The sequence below is a fragment of the Oncorhynchus keta genome, chromosome 3 (genome assembly GCF_023373465.1).
Source record: "Oncorhynchus keta strain PuntledgeMale-10-30-2019 chromosome 3, Oket_V2, whole genome shotgun sequence".
NCBI lineage: Eukaryota > Metazoa > Chordata > Actinopteri > Salmoniformes > Salmonidae > Oncorhynchus > Oncorhynchus keta.
This window is the reverse complement of record NC_068423.1, coordinates 21,136,791-21,161,342: the sequence shown is the minus strand read 5'-3', so window position 1 is coordinate 21,161,342 and position 24,552 is coordinate 21,136,791. Positions and strand designations below refer to the sequence as shown.

The 24,552-nt window shown below is 43.9% G+C and overlaps 1 protein-coding gene across 2 annotated transcripts in view; it reads right to left on the bottom strand.

Annotated features, from left to right (window-relative positions):
- Positions 1-20,725, bottom strand: part of LOC118363449 (carbonic anhydrase-related protein 10-like) — a 362,043-nt gene extending 341,318 nt beyond the window's left edge. For both annotated transcript variants that reach the window (XM_052492943.1, XM_052492954.1), the window contains exons 1-2: positions 20,486-20,725; positions 19,402-19,884 (exon numbers count right to left, since the gene is read on the bottom strand). In XM_052492943.1, coding sequence (XP_052348903.1) covers positions 19,402-19,462 — 61 coding nt within the window. In that variant the 5' untranslated portion in view covers positions 19,463-19,884; positions 20,486-20,725. The remainder of the gene's footprint in view (positions 1-19,401; positions 19,885-20,485) is intronic.
- Positions 20,726-24,552: the final 3,827 nt, after the last annotated feature.

The following is a 24,552-nucleotide window of genomic DNA, read 5'->3' as shown; positions in this document are numbered from 1 at the left end:
GGATCAGACACTGTCTCTCACCATCGAGCTGCCCACAATGATGGTGGTCGTGAACTGCGGTGGCAGTGGGGGAGGGTGCCACTGGGCGGCTGCCGGCTGTTTGTATAAAACCAGCATCCATGCTGACTCCCAGGGCTGGTAGGCCTGTCTCAAGTGGGGCAAAGCTGTTAGCTGGATAGGATCTTCACGGATAGATGAAGGGTGGCCAGACCGCCTCACCGATCTCCTCCGCCTTGAGAATGTCCAGTCTCCCATGGGCCGTGGAGTTGAGCTTAATATCTGTCCGTTGGATTTGGACAGATCAACGCCGCCCAACTCATCGGCATCTTTGCTATATGAGGAATTTAAAATTGAGATTCGGTTTGCCTGGGTTACAGCAAGTGACTCTCCTGTGAGGATCCACAGATCAGGTTACAATGGATCAGCATCTACAGAGCCCTCACACCCGCAGAGGGGAGGAGGGATTGGTGTGGGGGTTTTATGACACCTCATATCAGTTGTAAATTTTAGGCAGCAGATTGTTTTGTTATATCCTTTGTTATAAGTCCAAAAGTGAACACTGGAACAATATAGTTCAACATCTGAATGTGGGGAATGATGAGGGATGGTCTATAGGACATTAATGACTTATTTTGTGATGTCATTAAAAATTGTATAAAAGTGATATAATATTGTAACTTGAAGAGCTTTCACACTGTGTATATCAGGTTTACATCCTTTACATTTACATTACATTTAAGTCATTTAGCAGACGCTCTTATCCAGAGCGACTTACAAATTGGTGCATTCACCTTATGACATCCAGTGGAACAGCCACTTTACAATAGTGCATCTAAATCTTTTAGGGGGGGGGGGTGAGAAGGATTACTTATCCTATCCTAGGTATTCCTTAAAGAGGTGGGGTTTCAGGTGTCTCTGGAAGGTGGTGATTGACTCCGCTGTCCTGGCGTCGTGAGGGAGTTTGTTCCACCATTGGGGGGCCAGAGCAGCGAACAGTTTTGACTGGGCTGAGCGGGAACTGTACTTCCTCAGTGGTAGGGAGGCGAGCAGGCCAGAGGTGGATGAACGCAGTGCCCTTGTTTGGGTGTAGGGCCTGATCAGAGTCTGGCGGTACTGAGGTGCCGTTCCCCTCACAGCTCCGTAGGCAAGCACCATGGTCTTGTAGCGGATGCGAGCTTCAACTGGAAGCCAGTGGAGAGAGCGGAGGAGCGGGGTGACGTGAGAGAACTTGGAAAGGTTGAACACCAGACGGGCTGCGGCGTTCTGGATGAGTTGTAGGGGTTTAATGGCACAGGCAGGGAGCCCAGCCAACAGCGAGTTGCAGTAATCCAGACGGGAGATGACAAGTGCCTGGATTAGGACCTGCGCCGCTTCCTGTGTGAGGCAGGGTCGTACTCTGCGGATGTTGTAGAGCATGAACCTACAGGAACGGGCCACCGCCTTGATGTTAGTTGAGAACGACAGGGTGTTGTCCAGGATCACGCCAAGGTTCTTAGCGCTCTGGGAGGAGGACACAATGGAGTTGTCAACCGTGATGGCGAGATCATGGAACGGGCAGTCCTTCCCCGGGAGGAAGAGCAGCTCCATCTTGCCGAGGTTCAGCTTGAGGTGGTGATCCGTCATCCACACTGATATGTCTGCCAGACATGCAGAGATGCGATTCGCCACCTGGTCATCAGAAGGGGGAAAGGAGAAGATTAATTGTGTGTCGTCTGCATAGCAATGATAGGAGAGACCATGTGAGGTTATGACAGAGCCAAGTGACTTGGTGTATAGCGAGAATAGGAGAGGGCCTAGAACAGAGCCCTGGGGGACACCAGTGGTGAGAGCGTGTGGTGAGGAGACAGATTCTCGCCACGCCACCTGGTAGGAGCGACCTGTCAGGTAGGACGCAATCCAAGCGTGGGCCGCGCCGGAGATGCCCAACTCGGAGAGGGTGGAGAGGAGGATCTGATGGTTCACAGTATCGAAGGCAGCCGATAGGTCTAGAAGGATGAGAGCAGAGGAGAGAGAGTTAGCTTTAGCAGTGCGGAGCGCCTCCGTGATACAGAGAAGAGCAGTCTCAGTTGAATGACTAGTCTTGAAACCTGACTGATTTGGATCAAGAAGGTCATTCTGAGAGAGATAGCGGGAGAGCTGGCCAAGGACGGCGCGTTCAAGAGTTTTGGAGAGAAAAGAAAGAAGGGATACTGGTCTGTAGTTGTTGACATCGGAGGGATCGAGTGTAGGTTTTTTCAGAAGGGGTGCAACTCTCGCTCTCTTGAAGACGGAAGGGACGTAGCCAGTGGTCAGGGATGAGTTGATGAGCGAGGTGAGGTAAGGGAGAAGGTCTCCGGAAATGGTCTGGAGAAGAGAGGAGGGGATAGGGTCAAGCGGGCAGGTTGTTGGGCGGCCGGCCGTCACAAGACGCGAGATTTCATCTGGAGAGAGAGGGGAGAAAGAGGTCAGAGCACAGGGTAGGGCAGTGTGAGCAGAACCAGCGGTGTCGTTTGACTTAGCAAACGAGGATCGGATGTCGTCGACCTTCTTTTCAAAATGGTTGACGAAGTCATCTGCAGAGAGGGAGGAGGGGGAAGGGGGAGGAGGATTCAGGAGGGAGGAGAAGGTGGCAAAGAGCTTCCTAGGGTTAGAGGCAGATGCTTGGAATTTAGAGTGGTAGAAAGTGGCTTTAGCAGCAGAGACAGAGGAGGAAAATGTAGAGAGGAGGGAGTGAAAGGATGCCAGGTCCGCAGGAGGCGAGTTTTCCTCCATTTCCGCTCGGCTGCCCAGAGCCCTGTTCTGTGAGCTCGCAATGAGTCGTCGAGCCACGGAGCGGGAGGGGAGGACCGAGCCGGCCTGGAGGATAGGGGACATAGAGAGTCAAAGGATGCAGAAAGGGAGGAGAGGAGGGTTGAGGAGGCAGAATCAGGAGATAGGTTGGAGAAGGTTTGAGCAGAGGGAAGAGATGATAGGATGGAAGAGGAGAGAGTAGCGGGGGAGAGAGAGCGAAGGTTGGGACGGCGCAATACCATCCGAGTAGGGGCAGTGTGGGAAGTGTTGGATGAGAGCGAGAGGGAAAAGGATACAAGGTAGTGGTCAGAGACTTGGAGGGGAGTTGCAATGAGGTTAGTGGAAGAACAGCATCTAGTAAAGATGAGGTCGAGCGTATTGCCTGCCTTGTGAGTAGGGGGAAGGTGAGAGGGTGAGGTCAAAAGAGGAGAGGAGTGGAAAGAAGGAGGCAGAGAGGAATGAGTCAAAGGTAGACATGGGGAGGTTAAAGTCGCCCAGAACTGTGAGAGGTGAGCCGTCCTCAGGAAAGGAGCTTATCAAGGCATCAAGCTCATCGATGAACTCTCCGAGGGGACCTGGAGGGCGATAAATGATAAGGATGTTAAGCTTGAAAGGGCTGGTAACTGTGACAGCATGGAATTCAAAGGAGGCGATAGACAGATGGGTAAGGGGAGAAAGAGAGAATGACCACTTGGGAGAGATGAGGATCCCGGTGCCACCACCCCGCTGACCAGAAGCTCTCGGGGTGTGCGAGAACACGTGGGCGGACGAAGAGAGAGCAGTAGGAGTAGCAGTGTTATCTGTGGTGATCCATGTTTCCGTCAGTGCCAAGAAGTCGAGGGACTGGAGGGAGGCATAGGCTGAGATGAACTCTGCCTTGTTGGCCGCAGATCGGCAGTTCCAGAGGCTACCGGAGACCTGGAACTCCACGTGGGTCGTGCGCGCTGGGACCACCAGATTAGGGTGGCCGCGGCCACGCGGTGTGGAGCGTTTGTATGGTCTGTGCAGAGAGGAGAGAACAGGGATAGACAGACACATAGTTGACAGGCTACAGAAGAGGCTACGCTAATGCAAGGAGATTGGAATGACAAGTGGACTACACGTCTCGAATGTTCAGAAAGTTAAGCTTACGTAGCAAGAATCTTATTGACTAAAATGATTAAAATGATACAGTACTGCTGAAGTAGGCTAGCTGGCAGTGGCTGCGTTGTTGACTTTGTAGGCTAGCTGGCAGATGCTGCGTTGTTGACACTACACTAATCAAGTCGTTCCGTTGAGTGTAATAGTTTCTACAGTGCTGCTATTCGGGGGCTAGCTGGCTAGCTAGCAGTGTTGATTACGTTACGTTGCGTTAAAAGAACGACAATAGCTGGCTAGCTAACCTAGAAAATCGCTCTAGACTACACAATTATCTTTGATACAAAGACGGCTATGTAGCTAGCTATGTAGCTAGCTACGATCAAACAAATCAAACCGTTGTGCTGTAATGAAATGAAATGAAAATACCTGTGGAGCGATGTGATTTTAGCGGAATGCGACGCCCGGGTTGTTGAGTGCGGAAGTTCTATTCGGTGGACGTTGGCTAGCTGTTGGCAGTTTAAGTCGGAAGTTTACATAATTCCTGACATTTAATCCTAGTGAAAATTCCAGGTATTAGGTCAATTAGGATTACCACTTTATTTTAAGAATGTGAAATGTGAGAACAATAGTAGAGAGAATGATTCATTTCAGCTTTTATTTCTTTCATCACATTCCAGGTGGGTCAGATGTTTACATACACTCAATTAGTATTTGGTAGGATTGCCTTTAAATTGTTTAACTTGGGTCAAACGTTTCGGGTAGCCTTCCACAAGCGTTCCACAATATGTTGGGTGAATTCTGGCCCATTCCTCCTGACAAAACTAATGTAACTGAGTCAGGTTTGTAGGCCTCCTTGCACGCACACACTTTTTCATTTCTGCCCACAAATTTTATATGGGATTGAGGTCAGGGCTTTGTGATGGTCACTCCAATACCTTGACTTCGATTTCCTTAAGCCATTTTGCCACAACTTTGGAAGTATGCTTTGGGTCATTGTCCATTTGGAAGACCCATTTGCGACCAAGCTTTAACTTCATGACTGATGCCTTGAGATGCTGCCTACATATCCAAATAATTTTCCTTTCTCATGACGCCATCTATTTTGTGACGTGCACCAGGCCCTCCTACAGCAAAGCACCCCCACAACATGATGCTGCCACTCCCGTGCTTCATGGTTGGGATGGTGTTCTTCGGCTTGCAAGCCTCAATGGTCAACAATGGTCATTGTGGCCAAACAGTTCTATTTTTGTTTCATCAGACCAGAGGACATTTCTCCAAAAAGTGCAATCTTTGTCCCCATGTGGAGTTGCAAACCGTAGTCTAGCTTTTTTATGACGGATTTGGAGCAGTGGCTTCTTTCTTGATGAGCGGACTTTCAGGTTATGTCGATTATGGACTAATTTTACTGTGGATACAGATACTTTTGTACCTGTTTTCTCCAGCATCTTCACAAGGTCCTTTGGGATTGATATACACTTTTCGCACCAATGTAACTAAGTCTCTAGCAGACAGAACGCGTCTCCTTCCTGAGCAGTATGACGGCTGCGTGGTCCCATGGTGTTTATACTTGCATACTGTTGTTTGTACAGATTAACGTGGTACCTTCAGGCCTTTGGAAATTGCTCCTAAGGATGAACCAGACTTGTGGAGGTCTATAATTTTTTTTCTGAGGTCTTGGCTGATTTCCCCATGATGTCAAGCAAAGAGGCACTGAGTTTGAAGGTAGGCCTTGAAATACATCCACAGGTACACCTCCAATTGACTCAAATTATGTCAATTAGCCTATCAGATGCTTCTAAAGCCATGACATCATTTTCTGGAATTTTCCAAGCTGTTTAAAGGCACAGTCAACTTAGTGTATATAAACTTCTGACCCACTGGAATTGGGATACAGTGAATTGTAAGTGGAATAATCTGTCTGTAAACAATTGTTGGAAAAATGACTTGAGTCATGTACAAAGTAGATGACCTAACCAACTTGCCAAAACGATGGTTTGTTACCATGACATTTGTGGAGTGGTTGAAAAACAAGTTTTAATGACTACAACCTAATTGTATGTAAACATTCGACTTCAACTGTAAATACATGCATTACTTCTTACCCATAAGAGCGCCAGTTCAGGGCAAGGTATTAGGATTACTGTGAGAGTAGTTCCCAAATGTCTTTTTCTCTTTCACTTCCTCTCTCTCTCTTTAACTCTAATTCCTTTGTAACAAGTGTCATATTGTGTTAGTCCGCTAGGGACCTGTTTTCATCGTATTACGTTTCTAACCAATTACCTATACCGTGTGTGTGTGTGTGTGTGTGTGTGTGTGTGTGTGTGTGTGTGTGTGTGTGTGTGTGTGTGTGTGTGTGTGTGTGTGTGTGTGTGTGTGTGTGTGTGTGTGTGTGTGTGTGTGTGTGTGTATCCTCTGTTATCATTTAGTTTGTTAGTAAATAAATAATCAAATCAATTTGTGTGGTACAGAATGATCAGTACGACTCAGTGTTTGTGCAGATTGTGCAGAAGATGTTTGTGACTTAAACAATGACACTGATATGCGGTAATGATTAATAAGTGACTGTTATCGATATATAACTTTAATTTGGGAGATGGTAACTCGTTAAACAACTTATTCTATGGTGCCTCAAATTACTAATGAGTTAATTGATTCATTTAATCTGGTAACAATTAATCATAGTTGGTCATTATTTGATAAACAACAGTCATCACATTAATTAAAGGCACGTCACTAGTCACTAGGTCTACTTAGAAAGCAGGAGCATCTCATCCCTAAGCTGCTTGATGGTGTTGCATTTAGGGAAGACAAATCCCTGTCCATTTTCCAAATTCCTGCTTATATTCATCTTGTGACTGTATGGAAAACCTCTCACACCTGATGCATTTGTGCCCAGCCATGGATAAAACACTGGTTAGCTAGCACTGCTAGCATTAGCCTGCTCTGCTTTCATGATGGCTAGCAGCTAACTGCTACTTAACAGGAATCCAGGACACAAACCTGCAGTCCAAGCAGTATGATGACTTCTAGAGCGGGGGATTGCTAGTGCTGACACAAAAAAACAACTATTCTCTCATACTCAAGAATCCTGTGTGTCTGGCCTACCCCAGCCTGGCTTGTCCTAGGGCTGGGTGGTGTACCGTATTTTACTATATACCGGTATATATGCACAGACCGGTTTGGGATTTTACTTTAACTTCTGTAACGGTATTTTAATGTTTGGTTTGTTAAATGTGATACGCTGTGTGTAACTTCCATTTTTATAGTTTACTCCACTACTTGAGTCATCCCTCCCCGCTCTCGCTCTCTCTCCATGCCACTTCCACACAGACCTAGTCCCACCCTGTTACTCAAGGAGCGCATTTGTTGTTGCTTGACCACGATACACTTTAGTTCAGTCTGCATGGTCAATGCAGCACATGCAACAATGTGACAACGATGTTGCTTCCAATTTGATCTTAATATAAAACCACATGAGTTATATAATTACAATATTAGTTTGTGTTTCTTACATCTGCAAACAGCTAGTTTTTGTATTTTCTTAGCAAATTAAGCTAACTCCTGTTAGCCACTAATGCTAATCGCTAGCTAATAAAAGTACTGAGTCAGAGCAAATGTAGCTAGCTAATACAGCCTGATACCAGTAAGGGTGGAGGCTTAAATCAGCATGTTGTTTTTGCAACAGCATCTTCTAAATCAAAGAGGAAGCAGGAATATGTTGGCTATATGAATAAAGATTTTATGTAGCCAAAGATTACAGGGTCCCCTATGAAATACTGAACATCACTTTGGTTCCTACCCTGTCACAATAACTTGTCCATGGCATTTTCATTCGTTGCCATGCCAAACAACACTGTATTCAAAGTGCCCACTATTATTTATTTTCCAGCTATAGAATTATAATAAACATTCTATTTCCATGATTTCAAAAGTTCACTCAAGTGTTTTGATTTAAATCAAAATTGCAACATTTGGTAAAAAATAAGGCCTACTACTTTTACACATATCGTGGCAGTTTGGAAATGAACTCAACTGAGTGCAGGAAATGCAGAAATTGATGGAAATGCAGGAAATTATTTTAGGTTGAAGTTGAATTTAACAGTATAAAACAATCAGAATGGAGAAAGACGCACTGAAATCATTTAGAATCTATGTGTTGCCACCGTAGGGTAACACACTACTCATAAAGCAAATGTAGAACTTTTATTAATAAAATACAGTCATACCGTCAAACATTTTAAAAATACCATGATATGATATTTTGGCCATATTGCCCAGCCCAAGCTTGTCCCTGTGAGTCCGGCCTACCCCGGCCCAGCCTGTCCCTCCAGCCTACCCCGGCCTAGCCTGTCCATCCAGCCTACCCCAGCCCAGCCTGTCCCTCCAGCCTACCCCAGCCTGGCCAGTCCCTGTGAGTCCGGCCTACCCCGGCCCAGCCTGTCCCTCCAGCCTACCCCGGCCCAGCCTGTCCCTCCAGCCTACCCCGGCCCAGCCTGTCCCTCCAGCCTACCCCAGCCTGGCCTGTCCCTGTGAGTCCGGCCTATCCCGACCTAGCCTGTCCCTCCGGCCTACCCCATCCTGCCCTGTCCCTGTGAGTCCGGCCTACCCCAGCCTGGCCTGTCCCTGTGAGTCCGGCCTACCCCGGCCCAGCCTGTCCCTCCGGCCTACCCCAGCCTGGCCTGTCCCTGTGAGTCCGGCCTACCCCGGCCTAGCCTGTCCCTCCAGCCTACCCCATCCTGCCCTGTCCCTGTGAGTCCGGCCTACCCCAGCCTGGCCTGTCCCTGTGAGTCCGGCCTACCCCGGCCCAGCCTGTCCCTCCGGCCTACCCCAGCCTGGCCTGTCCCTGTGAGTCCGGCCTACTCCGGCCTATCCCGGCCTAGCCTTCCCCAGGCCTACCCTGGCCTGTCCCTGTGCTCTCGGCCTTCCTCGGCCTAGCCTGGCCTGTCCCTGTCAACCCCCTATAAATGCAAAGAGGCTCTGTAAATAAACACTTTTCATATAACTCTGCTATTAATATTCAGCACGACACCGTGGCAATCCACCTGCTCAGCCATGCAGAAAGAAACAGAGAAAGATAAAGAGAGAGAGAGAGAGAGAGTGTGTGTGTGTGTGAGAGAGAGGGGGGTGGGAAGGATAGAGGAGGATATATATATAAATAGAGAGAGAGAGAGAGAGAGAGAGAGAGAGAGAGAGAGAGAGAGGGAGAGGGAGAGGGAGGGAGAGGGAGAGAGGGGGAGAGAGAGGGAGAGAGAGAGAGAGGAGAGAGGAGAGGGGGTAAGCTGAGTGAGACAGTAGCGACACGCGTCTGTCCATAAATGAAACTTGACCTTTTCAACAGCTGTGCTTATTGACTTATGAGACAATTATCACTCACACCGCTCCTGTTTGTGGGGCCCTATAATGGCCCCAGCTGTGTGTGTGTGTCAGGGGCCCATCCCCTCGAGGACACTCTCAATCAAGCCAAAGCATCTGCATTTGCTTTCCTATAACAAAATGCAGCGAGCAATATGCTACGCGTACGCGTGGGAGACTTCCTAACACTCCTCAATCTTTCTCAATCTTCTTTGGCTGCCTCCACAGACAGGTTGTTCTCTATACGATGGGCTAGCTGGGAATTGGGTGCTTTGCTATAGCATAGATAGCGGGCCAGGAGTGTTTTGCCAGGTAGCCTATAGATTAGCGAGTCGGGATATAGAGGCTGGCCAGAAACCACTGGGTCGCCGGTTTAAAAAACAGGGCCGACGACATGAAAAATTGGGTTCATATCAATATACGGTATCGCCGAAGAGAAAGCTCTAGGGCAGGGGTACTCAACTCTTACTCTACGAGGTCCAGAGCCTGCTGGTTTCCTGTTCTACCTGATCATTAATTGCATACACCTGGTGTTCCTGGTCTAAATCAGTCCCTGATTAAAGGGGAAGAATGAAAGAAAATGTAGTGGAACTGGCTTCGAGGTCCAGAGTTGAGTTTGAGGGTTCTAGGAGATAAATAGATCAACTCCGTCTCTCTCTCTGTCTTGAAAAGTGTTGCTGTTTTTAACAGAGACATTAAAGAAACATTTTCTTTCTATTGTTTTTCATCACTTAGCAAAGAAAGGATTCACTTTAAAAAGGGTTTTGAAAGGCTAGCGTCCTTCCATCCATCAGCAATAGACTTAGCTAAAATGAACGTCTTTGTGTTTTCCTCTATTGTGGTAACGATTGCGTTTGAAAACCACTAAGGTGGTACTTCTAGTCCAGTGGCAAGATTCAGAACATCTACACTTCTTAATTGGTCTACCTGGATTACACCTCTTAATTGGTCTACCTGGATTACACCTCTTAATTGGTCTACCTGCATTATACGTTTTAATGGGTCTACCTGGATTACACTTTTTAATGGGTTTACCTGGAATGCACTTCTTAATGGGTCTACCTGGATTGCATTTATTAATGGGTCTATCTGGATTGCACTTCTTAATGGGTCTACCTGGATTACACTTTTTAATGGGTTTACCTGGAATGCACTTCTTAATGGGTCTACCTGGATTGCATTTATTAATGGGTCTATCTGGATTGCACTTCTTAATGGATCTACCTGGATTACACTTAATGGGTCTACCTGGATTACACTTCTTAATTGGTCTACCTGCATTATATGTCTTAATGGGTCTACCTGGATTGCACTTCTTAACCAGTTGAAGCTATGGGGGCGCTATTTCATTATTGGATAAAAAGACGTGCCCGTTTTAAGCGCAATATTTTGTCACGAAAAGATGCTCGACTATGCATGGAATTGACAGCCTTGGAAAGACAAAACTCTGACGTCTCCAAAACTGCAAAGATATTATCTGTGAGTGCCCCAGAACTAATGCTACAGGCGAAACCAAGATGGAACTTCAAACAGGAAATGAACAGGATTTTTAACGTCTCCTTATATGGCTGTGAATATGCTGTGAACGAGCCTATGCGCTCTGCCGTTCATCCAAGATGTCTGCAGCATTGTGGCGTATTTGTAGGCATATCATTGGAAGATTTGCCATAAGAGACTACATTTGCCAGGGGGCCGTCCGGTGTCCGTTGTTTAAATCGGTGCGCAATTGTCAGTAACACTCATTTTGCCATGGGATACAGACAGGAAAGCACACTTCCAGGAACGATACCACATTGAAGAGATATGTGAAAAACACCTTGAGGATTGGTTCGAAACAATGTTTGCCATGTTTCAGTCGATATTATGGAGTTAATTTGGAAAAAAGTTTTGGCGTTTGGATAACTGAATTTTCGTTTTTTTTTGGTAGCCAAACGTGACGCACCAAACGGACCGATTTCTCCTGCACAAAAAATCTTTCAGGAAAAACTGAACATTTGCTATCTAACTGAGAGTCTCCTCATTGAAAACATCCAAAGTTCTTCAAAGGTAAATGATTTATTGAATGTTTTTGCTGGTTTTTGTGAAAAATGTGGCCTGCTAATGCTAATGCTAAATGCTAACGCTAAATGCTAACGCTAAATGCTAACGCTAAATGCTAAATGCTAGTTTGCAATGGTAGAGAAGCATATTTTTGAAAATCTGAGATGACAGTGTTGTTAACAAAAGGCTAAGCTTGAGAGCTAGCATATTGATTTCATTTCATTTGCGATTTTCATGAATAGTTAACGTTGCCTTATGGTAATGAGCTTGAGGCTGTAGTCACGATACCGGATCCGGGATGGCTAGACGCAAGAAGTTAATGGGTCTACCTGGATTGCACTTCTTAATGGGTCTACCTGATTGCACTTCTTAATGGGTATACCTGCATTATGTCTTAATGGGTCTACCTGGATTGCATTTATTAATGGGTCTATCTAGGTGGCACTTTTTAACTTCTTGCGTCGAGCTAGCATTTAGCATTTAGCGTTAGCATTTAGCATTAGCATTTAGCGTTAGCATTAGCAGGCAACATTTTAACAAAAACCAGCAAAAACATTCAATAAATCATTTACCTTTGAAGAACTTTGGATGTTTTCAATGAGGAGACTCTGAGTTAGATAGCAAATGTTCAGTTTTCCTGAGAAATTAGTTGTGCAGGAGAAATCGGTCCGTTTTCTGCGTCATGTTTGGCTACCAAAAAAAAAAGAAAATTCATTCATCCAAACGCCAAACTTTCTTCCACATTAACTCCATAATATCAACTGAAACAAGGTAAACATTGTTTAGAATCAATCCTCAAGGTATTTTTCACATATCTCTTCATATCTCTTCCTCTCTGTCTCAATCACATGGATGAATGCGAGCAGCTTGGAGATTACGCAACAATTTCAACAAAGGACACCGGGCGGACCCCTGGTAAATGTAGTATGCCTACAAATACGTCACAATGCTGCAGACAACTTGGAGAAACGATAGAAAGGGCAGGCTAATTCGTGGCGCTTTCACAGCCATATAAGGAGACAATGGAAAACAGAGCCTCAAAAAGCCTGCTCATTTCCTGTTTGAGGTTGCATCTTGGTTTCGCCTTTAAGATCAGTTCTGGGGCACCCACAGATAATATCTTTGCAGTTTTGAAAACGTCAGAGTGTTTTCTTTCCAAAGCTGGCAATTATATGCATAGTCGAGCATCTTTTTGTGACAAAATATTGCACTTAAAACGGGCACGTTTTTTTATCCAATAATGAAATAGCGCCCCCCTAGCTTCAACTGGTTAATGGGTCTACCTGGATTACACAGGGTAGCCTAGTGGTTAGAGTGTTGGACTGGTAACCGGAAGGTTGCAAGTTCAAATCCCCGAGCTGACAAGGTACAAATCTGTTGTTCTGCCCCTGAACACGCAGTTAACCCACTGTTCCTAGGCTGTCATTGAAAATAAGAATTTGTTCTTAACTGACTTGCCTAGTTAAATAAAGGTTAAAAAAAATGGGTCTACCTGGATTACACCTCTTAATGGGTCTACCTGGATTGCACTTCTTAATGGGTCTACCTGGATTACACTTCTTAATGGGTCTACCTGGATTACACTTCTTAGTGGGTCTACCTGGATTGCACTTCTTAATGGGTCTACCTGGATTACACTTCTTAATGGGTCTACCTGGATTACACTTCTTAATGGGTCTACCTGGATTACACTTCTTAATGGGTCTACCTGGATTACACTTCTTAATGGGTCTACCTGGATTACACTTCTTAATGGGTCTACCTGGATTACACTTCTTGATGGGTCTACCTGGATTACACTTCTTAATGGGTCTACCTGGATTACACTTCTTAATGGGTCTACCTGGATTACACTTCTTAATGGGTCTACCTGGATTACACTTCTTAATGGGTCTACCTGGATCCAAAAGTAGATCTGAAGAGAAAACTCAAACTGTGCTTTTCTACACATAGGTACTACCTGCTTTGCTATTCTGAAACAAAGGACGGTACATATGTGAGATTCAGTGGCCATAAAAAGTGTCAAAATGGGATGGCAGCCACGACCGTGAAACATCATGACTGGTAGCCTAAGCAATAAAGTGGAATCTCCTTATACTAGCCCCAGAATTCCACTGGTCCTGCTTTTAGATTTGTGGGATGTTCTATAGTCAAGGAGTCAAGCATTTTACGATGGCCTTCATTTTTTCATATATTATTTTTTGTGCAGTCGGACCAGCCTTGATTAACCAATCCTAGACATCTATGTTCCACAAGTTTGGACAGCACAGTTACAGTACAGTAAAGCACAGCAGATTACAGTAAATTACAGTACACAGTACAATAAAGAAAAGTAGAGTATAGTACAATACAATACAGTAGAGTACAACACAGTTATACTCTTATCCAGAGTGACTGACAGTCAGTGCATTCAACTAAGGTACATAAACAACAACATATCAATGTCATAGCAAGAAGAGAAACAAATCTGTAACCTGTTACTCAGAATGTTATTGTAGTTGAAGTGGTTTTTTGGTTTATTCTGTAGATTGGAGTATTTGGTCCATCATTATGAAAATGATATCATAATTGCATGTGACAGATGGGAGCAATAATAAGTACTCTGTTGCATTCTGCAGTTGGCTCCTCTTTCCTATATTATTGTGGTATAATACTTAGTGCCAGCACACACCTGGTTGTGTCAAGAGACTGCATAGTGTGCAAATTGTGTATTTGTGTTACAGGCATGATCACCAATTATCACGGAAGAAGGGTAAACAAAAACAACTGCTTCAGGATACTGAAAGAGGATACTATAGTAGGCTGAATACTGTCTGGCTCTGTCTCTCTCACACACTCCCACACAGACAGTAAAGTACACCCCTGCGTTACATCCCCATTACTGGACACACATCTGCACAGGATTATCAGATTAGTGACTGGAGAGTTTGCATTCCTGACAGGGCTGTGGAGGCGAATTGGGACACTGTGGAGAGTGCCACGTGTGTGTGCGTGTGTGTGTGTGTGTGTGTGTGTGTGTGTGTGTGTGTGTGTGTGTGTGTGTGTGTGTGTGTGTGTGTGTGTGTGTGTGTGTGTGTGTGTGTGTGTGTGTGTGTGTGTGTGTGTGTGTGTGTGTGTGTGTGTGTGTGTGTGTGTGCAATTATTATACGGTGGCTATCAGTGCTTGCTTATGTGCTTGCGCATTACTCATGCTACCCTGCAATGTGGTACCATGGTGAGGCCCTGTGCTGTTTTGGCAGTTAAACCACGCTCTGCTCCAGTCACATACACAAACAAACAGCTCCCTCTAGTAAATTACAGCTGTGTGGAGGTCGTGTCATTCTGACAGGCTGATAGACTTGACAGAGAGGGTGATCTGAGTGGCACACACACACACCATGCCAAAAAAAACATACTCTCTCTCTCTCTCTTTCTCTCTCTCTCTCTCTCTCTCTCGCTCGCTCACTCACACACTCACACTGTGGCCATGCGGTCCAGACAGGCAGAGGCGGTTAGGGACAGGAGTGGGGATGTTGGTTTGAGACACACTGTCAGGGAGGACAGGTTGACTGCAGACCCCAGCAGCACGGAGACGCTTCAGTCCCATATGACTGGATACACAGGGATACTCCAGTTCCTGTGTTCTCTCAGAGGGAAACCAGTCTGTGTGTTAAAAGGGTATTCATTAAAAAATATATATTTATTGTCTCGTAGTCTTTTCTCTTTGGTCTATGTTTGAGAAGGTTAAGGTGGTTGAAGTTGAAGATAGTTGACAGTTGGAATGATATATATATATGGATACATTCATCTGTAACACTGTAATATTCATAGAATAGGTTTGTACGGATATCGGGAAACTGTGAGAAACGAACAGATTTGTTTTCCAGCGAAGTGAAGAACAAACACAGCACAATAAATAAGCAGCAAGCGTAGTAATTATTTTATGATCTCACTTTGGAGAAAAAAAACTAAAGCAGTACACAGAGTATTGCTTCAGGGACATGAAATACAAATTAAAACCTTGCTTAAACGCTTTATCAACACTTAAATAAATTCTACCAGGCTACAGACAGGAATAAAATCATGCAAATTAATAAAAATATTAGATGTACCTTTCACAAAGGTATTGTGCCTACTTCAGAGAGAGGGAGGGAGTGGGAGGAAACGATAGAGCGAGTGAGAGATATTTAGGCCTCCTGCAGTCACCCAAATGAGCCTCCAACATGAAAGTGAAGGGGTCCCATGTTGAACTTTTGAATTAAAGCCGGTGAATTAGTGCCGTTTTAGCCGCTGTGCTGGAGAATGCATGAATGCTGCCTGCTCTGATTTCTAATGGTAGAGTAAATGCATCTCCTCTAAACGAATGAGAGACGCTCTTTAGCCGGAAGAGTAAACAGCAGCATTCAACTGTTGTTAATATTACAGTTCTCAGTCAGTAACTAATTGAAGTGAATGGGTTTTAATTGAAGTGAATGGGTTTTAATTGAAGTGAATGGGTTTTAATTGAAGTGAATGGGTTTAAACTGTTCCTCTGTATCCTCTCCAACCATGGGGAGCGTGGATATGAGTATGATAGGCAGTTACTACTGCTGTACAGGGGGATGGTATGAAATAGTAATAATAATAATATATGCCATTTAGCAGACGTTTTTATCCAAAGCGACTTACAGTCATGTGTGCATACATTCTACGTATGGGTGGTCCCGGGAATCGAACCCACTACCCTGGCGTTACAAGCGCCATGCTCTACTAACTGTGCTACAGAAGTATCTGTTGAAGTTATATAGACTGTAATCTTATGGAACATGGAAATGATTCGGTTTAGAGAGATGGATTGTTTTAGAAGTCTTTTGTGTTTGTCAGACCCGTTGCCCCGCGCAACTACATAGTGAATATGCAGGTTATGTGGTCAGCAATTGTCTGTCATTTTCCCATTTAGAGCTTCAAGCAATCTACAAGCTACATTGACTAAGAACACATTATTCAAGTAAGCAAGGTTGCAGGGGAGATGGGTTAATGAACAAACCAATTGGGAGGCTGGAATAATTAGACGGCCCAAGTTGGACATTTCTACTTACACACGGACTTAACTACCAACGTTACTGAGTTTTCAAACACATATAATTGTCTGCTTTGACCCCACGTAATTACTGGATTAATACATGTGCACATGGGTAATGCTCTATTCTCTTCCAATCCAGACTCAGGGGAGAGAGATGTTCTACAGTAAGCCAGTGACCCATCTAACATGTTTTGATGTATGTATTATATTCAGATTATGTCTTGGATCACTGTATTGACCCAAGGGTGTGTTTATCCCCCTCTGTTAGAGGCTATAGGCCTACTGATGATGGATGGACTGTATCTGGTGTGTGTAAAACTCAGACGGGCAGGAAAACAAAGAAGACAACTGTTGCATTGGAAATGGCATCATTCACACTCGGAGATCCGGCAAGTGGAAGCGTGGATCGTGTTAAATGTTAGCGTGTAACAGATGTGCTTCAGGAAACTATGATCATGTAACGAGTAAGCTTGCATGAGACCTCACAGCGAAAACGGCTTTAACTCAGTGGGCTAATGCAACCTTGAGTCGAGTAAGCAACCCGGGTTCATGACCCAGTCTGTTATATAGGGGATTGTATAATAGAGGAAACTTTTACAACATCCTTGAGACGAATAACTGCCAATATGAGCCTAGTCCTTTTAGGGGAGAATGGATGGGGCTGGGGGAATTAGAAGAGCGGAGAACCGTTTGATTCCAGACACCTGTGCAATATTTGGAGATGATGCTTCAGTCAAACCAGCTCCAAATCCCTACATCTCCCGAGAACGAGGGAGAGAGAGAGAGAGAGAGAGAGAGAGAGAGAGAGAGAGAGAGCACGAGGGAGAGAGAGAGAGAGAGAGAGAGAGAGAGAGAGCACGAGGGAGAGAGAGAGAGAGAGAGAGAGCACGAGGGAGAGAGAGAGAGATGTGGACAGTATGTATTGTGATCTTAGGCTTGTGTGCGGCAGCTCAGCCATGGAAACCCATTTCATGAAGCTCCTGAAGAACAGTTGTTTTGATGAAGTTGCTTCCTGAGGCAGTATGGAATCCAGTAATGAGTGTTGCAAGCCGAGGACAGATGATTTTTACGCACTACGTTATGTTGTGCCTATAGTATCATTTTAGGAGACTAAGCCATGTAATACTGTACTTTTTCAAACCTTTAACCTTTTACATAATTGATGACATTCTCTTTTTTTTTGTATACTTTTAAGCAGTAAAAATGTAAGTAGTAAGTAGTACTCTCCGGCAAAAACAGTTGCTTTTAAACTAGGAATGTCATGGCTAATTGAGGTAAAACAGTATGCTAATATATTATGCATGTATGAACTACACATGGACACATCCAGCCCAAAGCGGGAGGTTTTAAAAAATACTTGCTGCCAAGGTTCAAGATCATGTCTTTAAACTGATCATCATGGTGTGTCTTCAATGACCTTTTGCGGAAAAGAGCAGTCTGGGCATGTTTAAAGATAACCTTTCCAGTCTACAATATTCTGTAGGCTACTCTCCTCAACCACATTCCCGCTGGTATCAAATTTGAGTTACCATGGAAATAGCAGGCCTGTGCGAAAGAGGGGGAGGGATTATATGTGCATAAGGTTTGGCAGCTAGTCTACATATTTTACAATTTGATACATTAAGCAACACTGGCAAGTCTGTAATAACGTGTGTAATGTAATAACGTCCATTCACTACGGACCCAAGAGGAACAGCAAATTATTACACACATCCCTCCTAAAAAAAAATGGGGAAACAGATAAAGGGGAGGGGAAGGAGGGGAGGGACGTGCGTGAGTGGTCATTCATAACTAGCCTATAATCATCATTTCCAGTCAGGCTCGAGGGGAGATGTGGAAATTCCAAACGAAGGTCGTGCGTAATACATGCGCTCAGAGAGGAGGGGAAGGAGGGAGGTTTTGCTCACATCCCTGGTCGTCACAGTGAATGATTGGGCACATGCCTCTCAAGTACAGCACTCAGCCCATGACGGGTACCTGCTTCAATATTAGGTTGTACAAGTATCATCGGAGTTTGATATGAGAGCCGGCGGGTAGTCTCGTCTATATGCCTCTACTGTACGCAAAGATTCCCTGCAAACAATATTACATTCGTCTCCAATGGTGGTATAAGAAATGTTTGGCATGTGGACTTGATTGCATTGATTATGGATCTTGCTAATGCATTTGACTTAATAGTCAACGGGGGTACGCATGACGGTACAGCCCAGCGGCGCTTCAACCCAAACAGCTCTCACCGACGCGCACAAGTATTAACCCTTTCGATGGAACTCGAACTAATTTGATATTTTAGCTCCAAGCCTGACATAATAAAGATAAGTCAATACTGTTCCTATCTACTACGCAGCACCTATCCACTCACATGAACAGTCTAACAGCTGTAGGCTAATAGTTCTGGAACAGCCCTCGCGCCATGACCAGTGCATGCGTTCCCATTTAGCCCACTCCACTGAAACCCGTATCAGTACGGTGTAGCACAGGATAACTGTCTCATCATAAGAGTTCAACAGTAGTGGTAATACGGTTCTAGGATATTTTCCTTAAACTTTGCATTCACAATTTAACGAAATAAACCTCGATTTCGCCTTACGAAAACGTCAGCTCCAAGTCTAAACCTATGAAAGAAATCTGTCGAATGAATTATAATATTGATGAATTGTTTCCCATTCAACGAAATCATTCTCACACGACCTCTCTTCTCGTGTAATCATTCGTTCAGTTGACATAATTGATATCAGTTGCTAACACTTGCATAATTCAATACTGAACATAATGAAATACAGCAAAAACATATTTTGGGGTACAATCTTATAGGCTACCCTATTGTATCTGTTCCCAGTGACATCCACAACTAAGTGAAATCAGAGTTTCCGGCAGATTCTGATCTGTAAATGTCTTCGTTCTCAAATGTTTCCGATCAATTCATTCTATATCAATTGGCCTATCAACTGAACAGACTATCGACCGCGTACATCATTCATTACAAGGTTTTCATTCATTTCAACGTTTTCTGCAACATTTCACAACTTCCTTATCAATGTTCCTCCCTGCGTTCTCATGCACCTGCCCTTTTGTCCGTCTCACACCGGACCCACCAATATCAATGACTGAAAACGTACCTGATACACAGATGATGAAATTGGCGTGAAGAATAATAAATAGTTCCCAAATAATATCCATTCTCTGTCTTCATGCCAGGTGCATTACGCTCGGTAAAAACGGGGGTAGCCTATCAGTTGCCGATGTCGAGTCCTTCCAGTCTGTAGCCCGCTGCACACCTTCCACGAGGTACTTTCCACGCCAGACTCATAGCAAGGTCTATATCCAAGACATGACACCACACTCTCCCTCAAAACTACAATCCCAGAGAGACAGAACCACAAACTCCAGACCCAAAGGTAGAACGAAAGGGAGAGTCCTGGAAGCAAAAGTCAATTGTAGGCTATTCACACAGTAATGGAGTTCCAATGTGCCCTACCAGGACCATCCATAAATGTACTCGTCCCTCGCGTCGTCCCTCGCATCGGTTGCTCTTTGGAAATATCGTTTCAGTCATTCTGTGTAAACACAACCATGGTCGAAGTGTCTTCCTCCTCGTTATCCTGGAAAGAGGGACAGTTAAACTGAGTTAGAGTTCAAATGAATAACCTAGTTTAAAAACCTCTGCTTTACTCTATGATTATGAATGGGAAAACTCCGTCGGGGTGTTTTAACTGGCGTTGACAGAGTGATGGACAGGAGAGCAGGGGACCGCATCCGGACTGGGCGTTCACCGGCAAGGGGGCGTACTTCGCTCATATTCACTGTGCAGCGGTAGGATAGGCCTACAGTACGTTCCGCGCTGTCGCGCATCTCACGCGCACACACCGCTGCTATGCACCACATTTCATGAAAACTTTAGGAACCCCTTATCATCTATTAGAATGTCTTATAACATCTTCATCAATATAATCACTAATACTGCACACATCCACCCCTGTAATACGATGAAGCTTGAGCCATCAGCACACTGAGGCAAATCAACTCTGCCCCCCCCACACCCCTTTATCAGCGCAGCTCCGTGCCCACTCACACATCCTGTCAAACAACACACTGACGCAGTTCACATGCACAGGCTGCACTGTAGATTTGAAAAAAAAAATAACAGCGGGCTAAACGTAGCCTACATTCAATACAGAGAAACCTAGAGTGAAGGCTACTTACCGTTCTCGAGAGGTTTTTTTGACTAGATCAAAATACGGTTATCCTAATGTACAACGAAGCAACCGACTGATGCCACCGAGTCCCCAAAAACGTCGATATGCTATAACTTTCACACAATATTTAAAAGTTTGTATAATCGTCGATATAGACTTAAATGTCTTATCCTGAGTTTAAAAATTGGGACAGTAGTCTTCTGGCACGCGGGCACCAGGCGATGCCACGAGCCCAAGGAGAGAGCTTCCAGATTAGTGCCGTCAGAAAATGATGCGCGGGCACGTGCGGTGCTCCATAAACATACTCACGCGGGCACAGGTAGATGAGAGACTGTGGTACCCAGCCCTCATCGTAAGGGGAGGAGCTGGCTTGAGAGAGAGAGAGAGAGAGAGGTCTATCATTATTGATTTGATACATTTCTATATGTTTGTTTTGGCAATGTATGTGGTAACACTTTCAATGCATAGCAAATTATTCAGTGTTGAATCATCAACAGTACTTACACTGTTGCACTTTCTCAGTGTTAGGAAATTAACACATATAGTGTTACAGTAACTCATTTTGGGCTGTTATTTTAACACTGTATGGTTAAAGCCTAGTTTGTGTATTTCCCAGTGTAGCCTGGTGAGGAGTGTTGGGCCAGTAACCGAAAGGTTGCTGGATCGAATCCCTGAGCTGACAAGGTAAAAATCTGTTGCTCTTCCCCTGAACAAGGCATTTAACCCACTGTTCCCTGGGCACCGATGATGTGGATGTCTATTAAGTCAGCCCCCCACACCTCGCTGATTCAGAGGGGTTGGGTTAGCACATTTCAATTGAATGCATTCAGTTGTACAACTGACTAGGTATCCCCATTTTGCGCGACTTGTAGAGTTACAAACCATGGCTGTATTTGTTAGTGACTGAGACATGGTTGTTGAATTTATTCATGTTCAGTCCTATGGCCTTCACCATGTGAGTTCCTAGCTGAATGTTATCATTCAAATCTTTATGACAATACATTAAATATATCATAAGGCCTTACTTTGAAGGCCTAGCTTTACCCTTACACAGCTGCCTGAAACTCCTGGTTTACATGCCACATCATGCCTGCTAGTCACATTACACTGGCTTGGAATCCAGTCAGGGTTAGGATATCCAACAGTTGGAATTTGTATTCCAACTGTTGGAACCTGCATTCAGAATGACTGTGAGGTTTAGGAACTTTGATAAAGGAGACTAACTAAAACATTTTAAACTGCAAAAACATATGCCAGTGATGGGCAAATTACTAAATGATTGAATTAGTTTAGAAAAATATGTTATTTATACTTGTGTAGCATAAGATTAATCAATCAATCAATGCCAAAAAAAAAAGATATTAAAACAATTCCTAAAAAAATCAACCTACAGCAGAGCTTGCTGGGAAAAATGATATTGATGGGCATGGTTTTGATGGGAGTGTTTATAACCTGCTTACCAGTCGAAACAGTTATACTGTATCAAACATCCTAGTTAGATATAAAATTACACAACTAAGACCTCTTTGGCAAAAAACGTCTAAATTAATTACAGATTTTTTGATTGATCTTAGATTAACTCTGACAAATTTAAGGACGCGTATACTGGCTATATTGTTGCTATGGTGTCTCAAGAGGGACAAACCTTTTTCTTGTTTTTAATTTGAAGGTCTTTTAAGGGAGTATGTGAGGCACAGGCATTGGCTTCGCCTAGCCAAGTTCTGCTAGGAGCAAACCCAACCAAGTATACGGGCGCTTATACGATCCACAGAGTAAAACTGACACAATCCAACTCAACTATTATTAACACCAACACTGTGGTTCTTGTACACCGCTGACAGTTATTTTTACTCTTACAGAGTTAATGTAACTCATTAATCAACAGTAGAAATGTTACACTGAAAAATCAACACGAGGTAACTCTGGCCAATTTGCTGTGTTCCAATCAAACCTTTTCTATTGAATTGAATTGATAGCGAGAGAGACAGAGAGAGTTGCCTGCCTGCCATAAGATGCCTGCTATAAGGTGAGGGACCAACCAACCTGCACATGTCCTCTATGCCATTGTTTTTGTCCATGTGTATGGTTATTCCTACCCTAGATTATTGTTACCGATTGTCCCGTTTTAATTTTGTATAATATTGTAAATTAATCACTTAATTTTCAAAGTACTCTTTGGCATTATGTACATTGTTACATCATGCCAATGAAGCCATTTGAGTTGTGTTGACTTGAGAAAGAGAGAGAGAGAGAGAGAGAGAGAGAGAGAGAGAGAGAGAGAGAGAGAGAGAGAGAGAGAGAGAGAGAGAGTAGCAATAACATTGCTACCTGTGTCTATTCCATTAATTATTGTCGTCCTCATACATTATTGCATTCATTACACGGACACCTCACCCCTCACCCCTGCCCTTACCAGGGCAGCAGGCACTATTATTACAAAAAATAATAAAAGCATTTCACAGTGATGTTGTTAAGAAACCATGTCTGCATCATTTGAATATAGGCTGTAGATCTGCAATACCAATTTGCAAATATGAAGGGAAGGCAGGTAACCTAGTGGTTGGAGCGTTGGACTTGTAAAGAGGTTGCAGGATCGAATCCCGAGCTGACAAAGTAAAAATCTGTTGTTCTGCCCCTGAACAAGGCAGTTAGCACACTGTTCCTAGGCCATCATCGAAAATAAGTGTTTGTTCTTAACTGACTTGCCGAGGTAAATATAGATAGAAAATAATGGAGTAATTCCATAGAGCCCATCCTAGATTGGTTTTCTGAAAATTATTTAATGAGAAAAATATATTTTGAAATACACCCAGACACTGAATTGTTGTTGATGTGGGTGTATTCAGCTGTACAATTCTGCCTGTTCCTCATTTGGATTCATACAGCAGATTTACTGTCCTAAACATCATAGTTTTTCACTTAGGTTTTGTTCTTTCACTACTTTAGGCACCGTAAGCCATTTATTTTGATGCAAATTTTGAATATGATGAGAAAAAAAATATTTGACATTTGCTGTCTTCCTAGTGTCTCTCGGTCTTCTAGCCTATTGCCATCTCGATGATTGCTGAGAGAAAATAGCTGCTATGATATTTAAATGTATTTACTTTTAGTCTACTTGATCTGCTTTAAATGTGTTTGAAGTAAAAACAGATGAAATTGAAAAGCAGCAATGCAAGTCATTTAATCAGAGAGAAAGAGAGAGGGGAATCTACTTTAAAGGAACAACAAAGGGAAGTTGAAGATCAAGAAGATCAAGTAGGTGTGTCCAAACTTTTAACTGCTACTGTATACCTGCCAATCAAGAAAAGCCTTACATCTGTGGAATAATTCCACTGTGTAAAAACAACTTGACTGGTGGCAGATGGCAAGAATTGGATGCTGGGCTGCGTTCAGTAAGAGAAAACCTACTGCTACGTTAAATTAAACAAAAACGGTGCTGTTCTGATGTGGAGATCCTGTGCTGGTGTGGTTACACGTGGTCTGCGGTTGTGAAGCCGGTTGGATGTATTGCCACATTTTCTAAAAAGATGTTGGAAGCGGCTTATGGTAGAGAAATGGACATTCAATGATCTGGCAACAGATCTGGTGGATATTTCTGCAGTCAGCAAGTCATCACTCCCTCAAAACTTGAGACGTCTGTGGCATTGTGTTGTCTGAAAAACTACACATTTTAGAGTGGCCTTTAATTGTCACCAGCACAAGGTACACCTGTGACATGATCATGCTGTTTAATCAGCTTTTTGATATGCCACACCTGTAAGGTGGATGGATTATCTAGGCAAAGGGGAAATGCTCACTAACAGGGATATAAACCAATTTGTGCACAAATTTAAGAGAAATAAGCTTTTCGTACATATGGAAGATTTCTGGGATCTTTATTTCAGCTCCAGAAACATGGGACCAACACTTTACATGTTGCGTAAATACATGTACTTTATATTTTAAAGTATAGAAATACAGTAGCCAGCCCAAACAGCAACAACATTCTCAGTAACGTTTACGTTTCACTTGCTATGACTCTGATATGTTGTTTATCTACCTTAGTTGAATGCATTGACTCTAAGTCACTCTGGA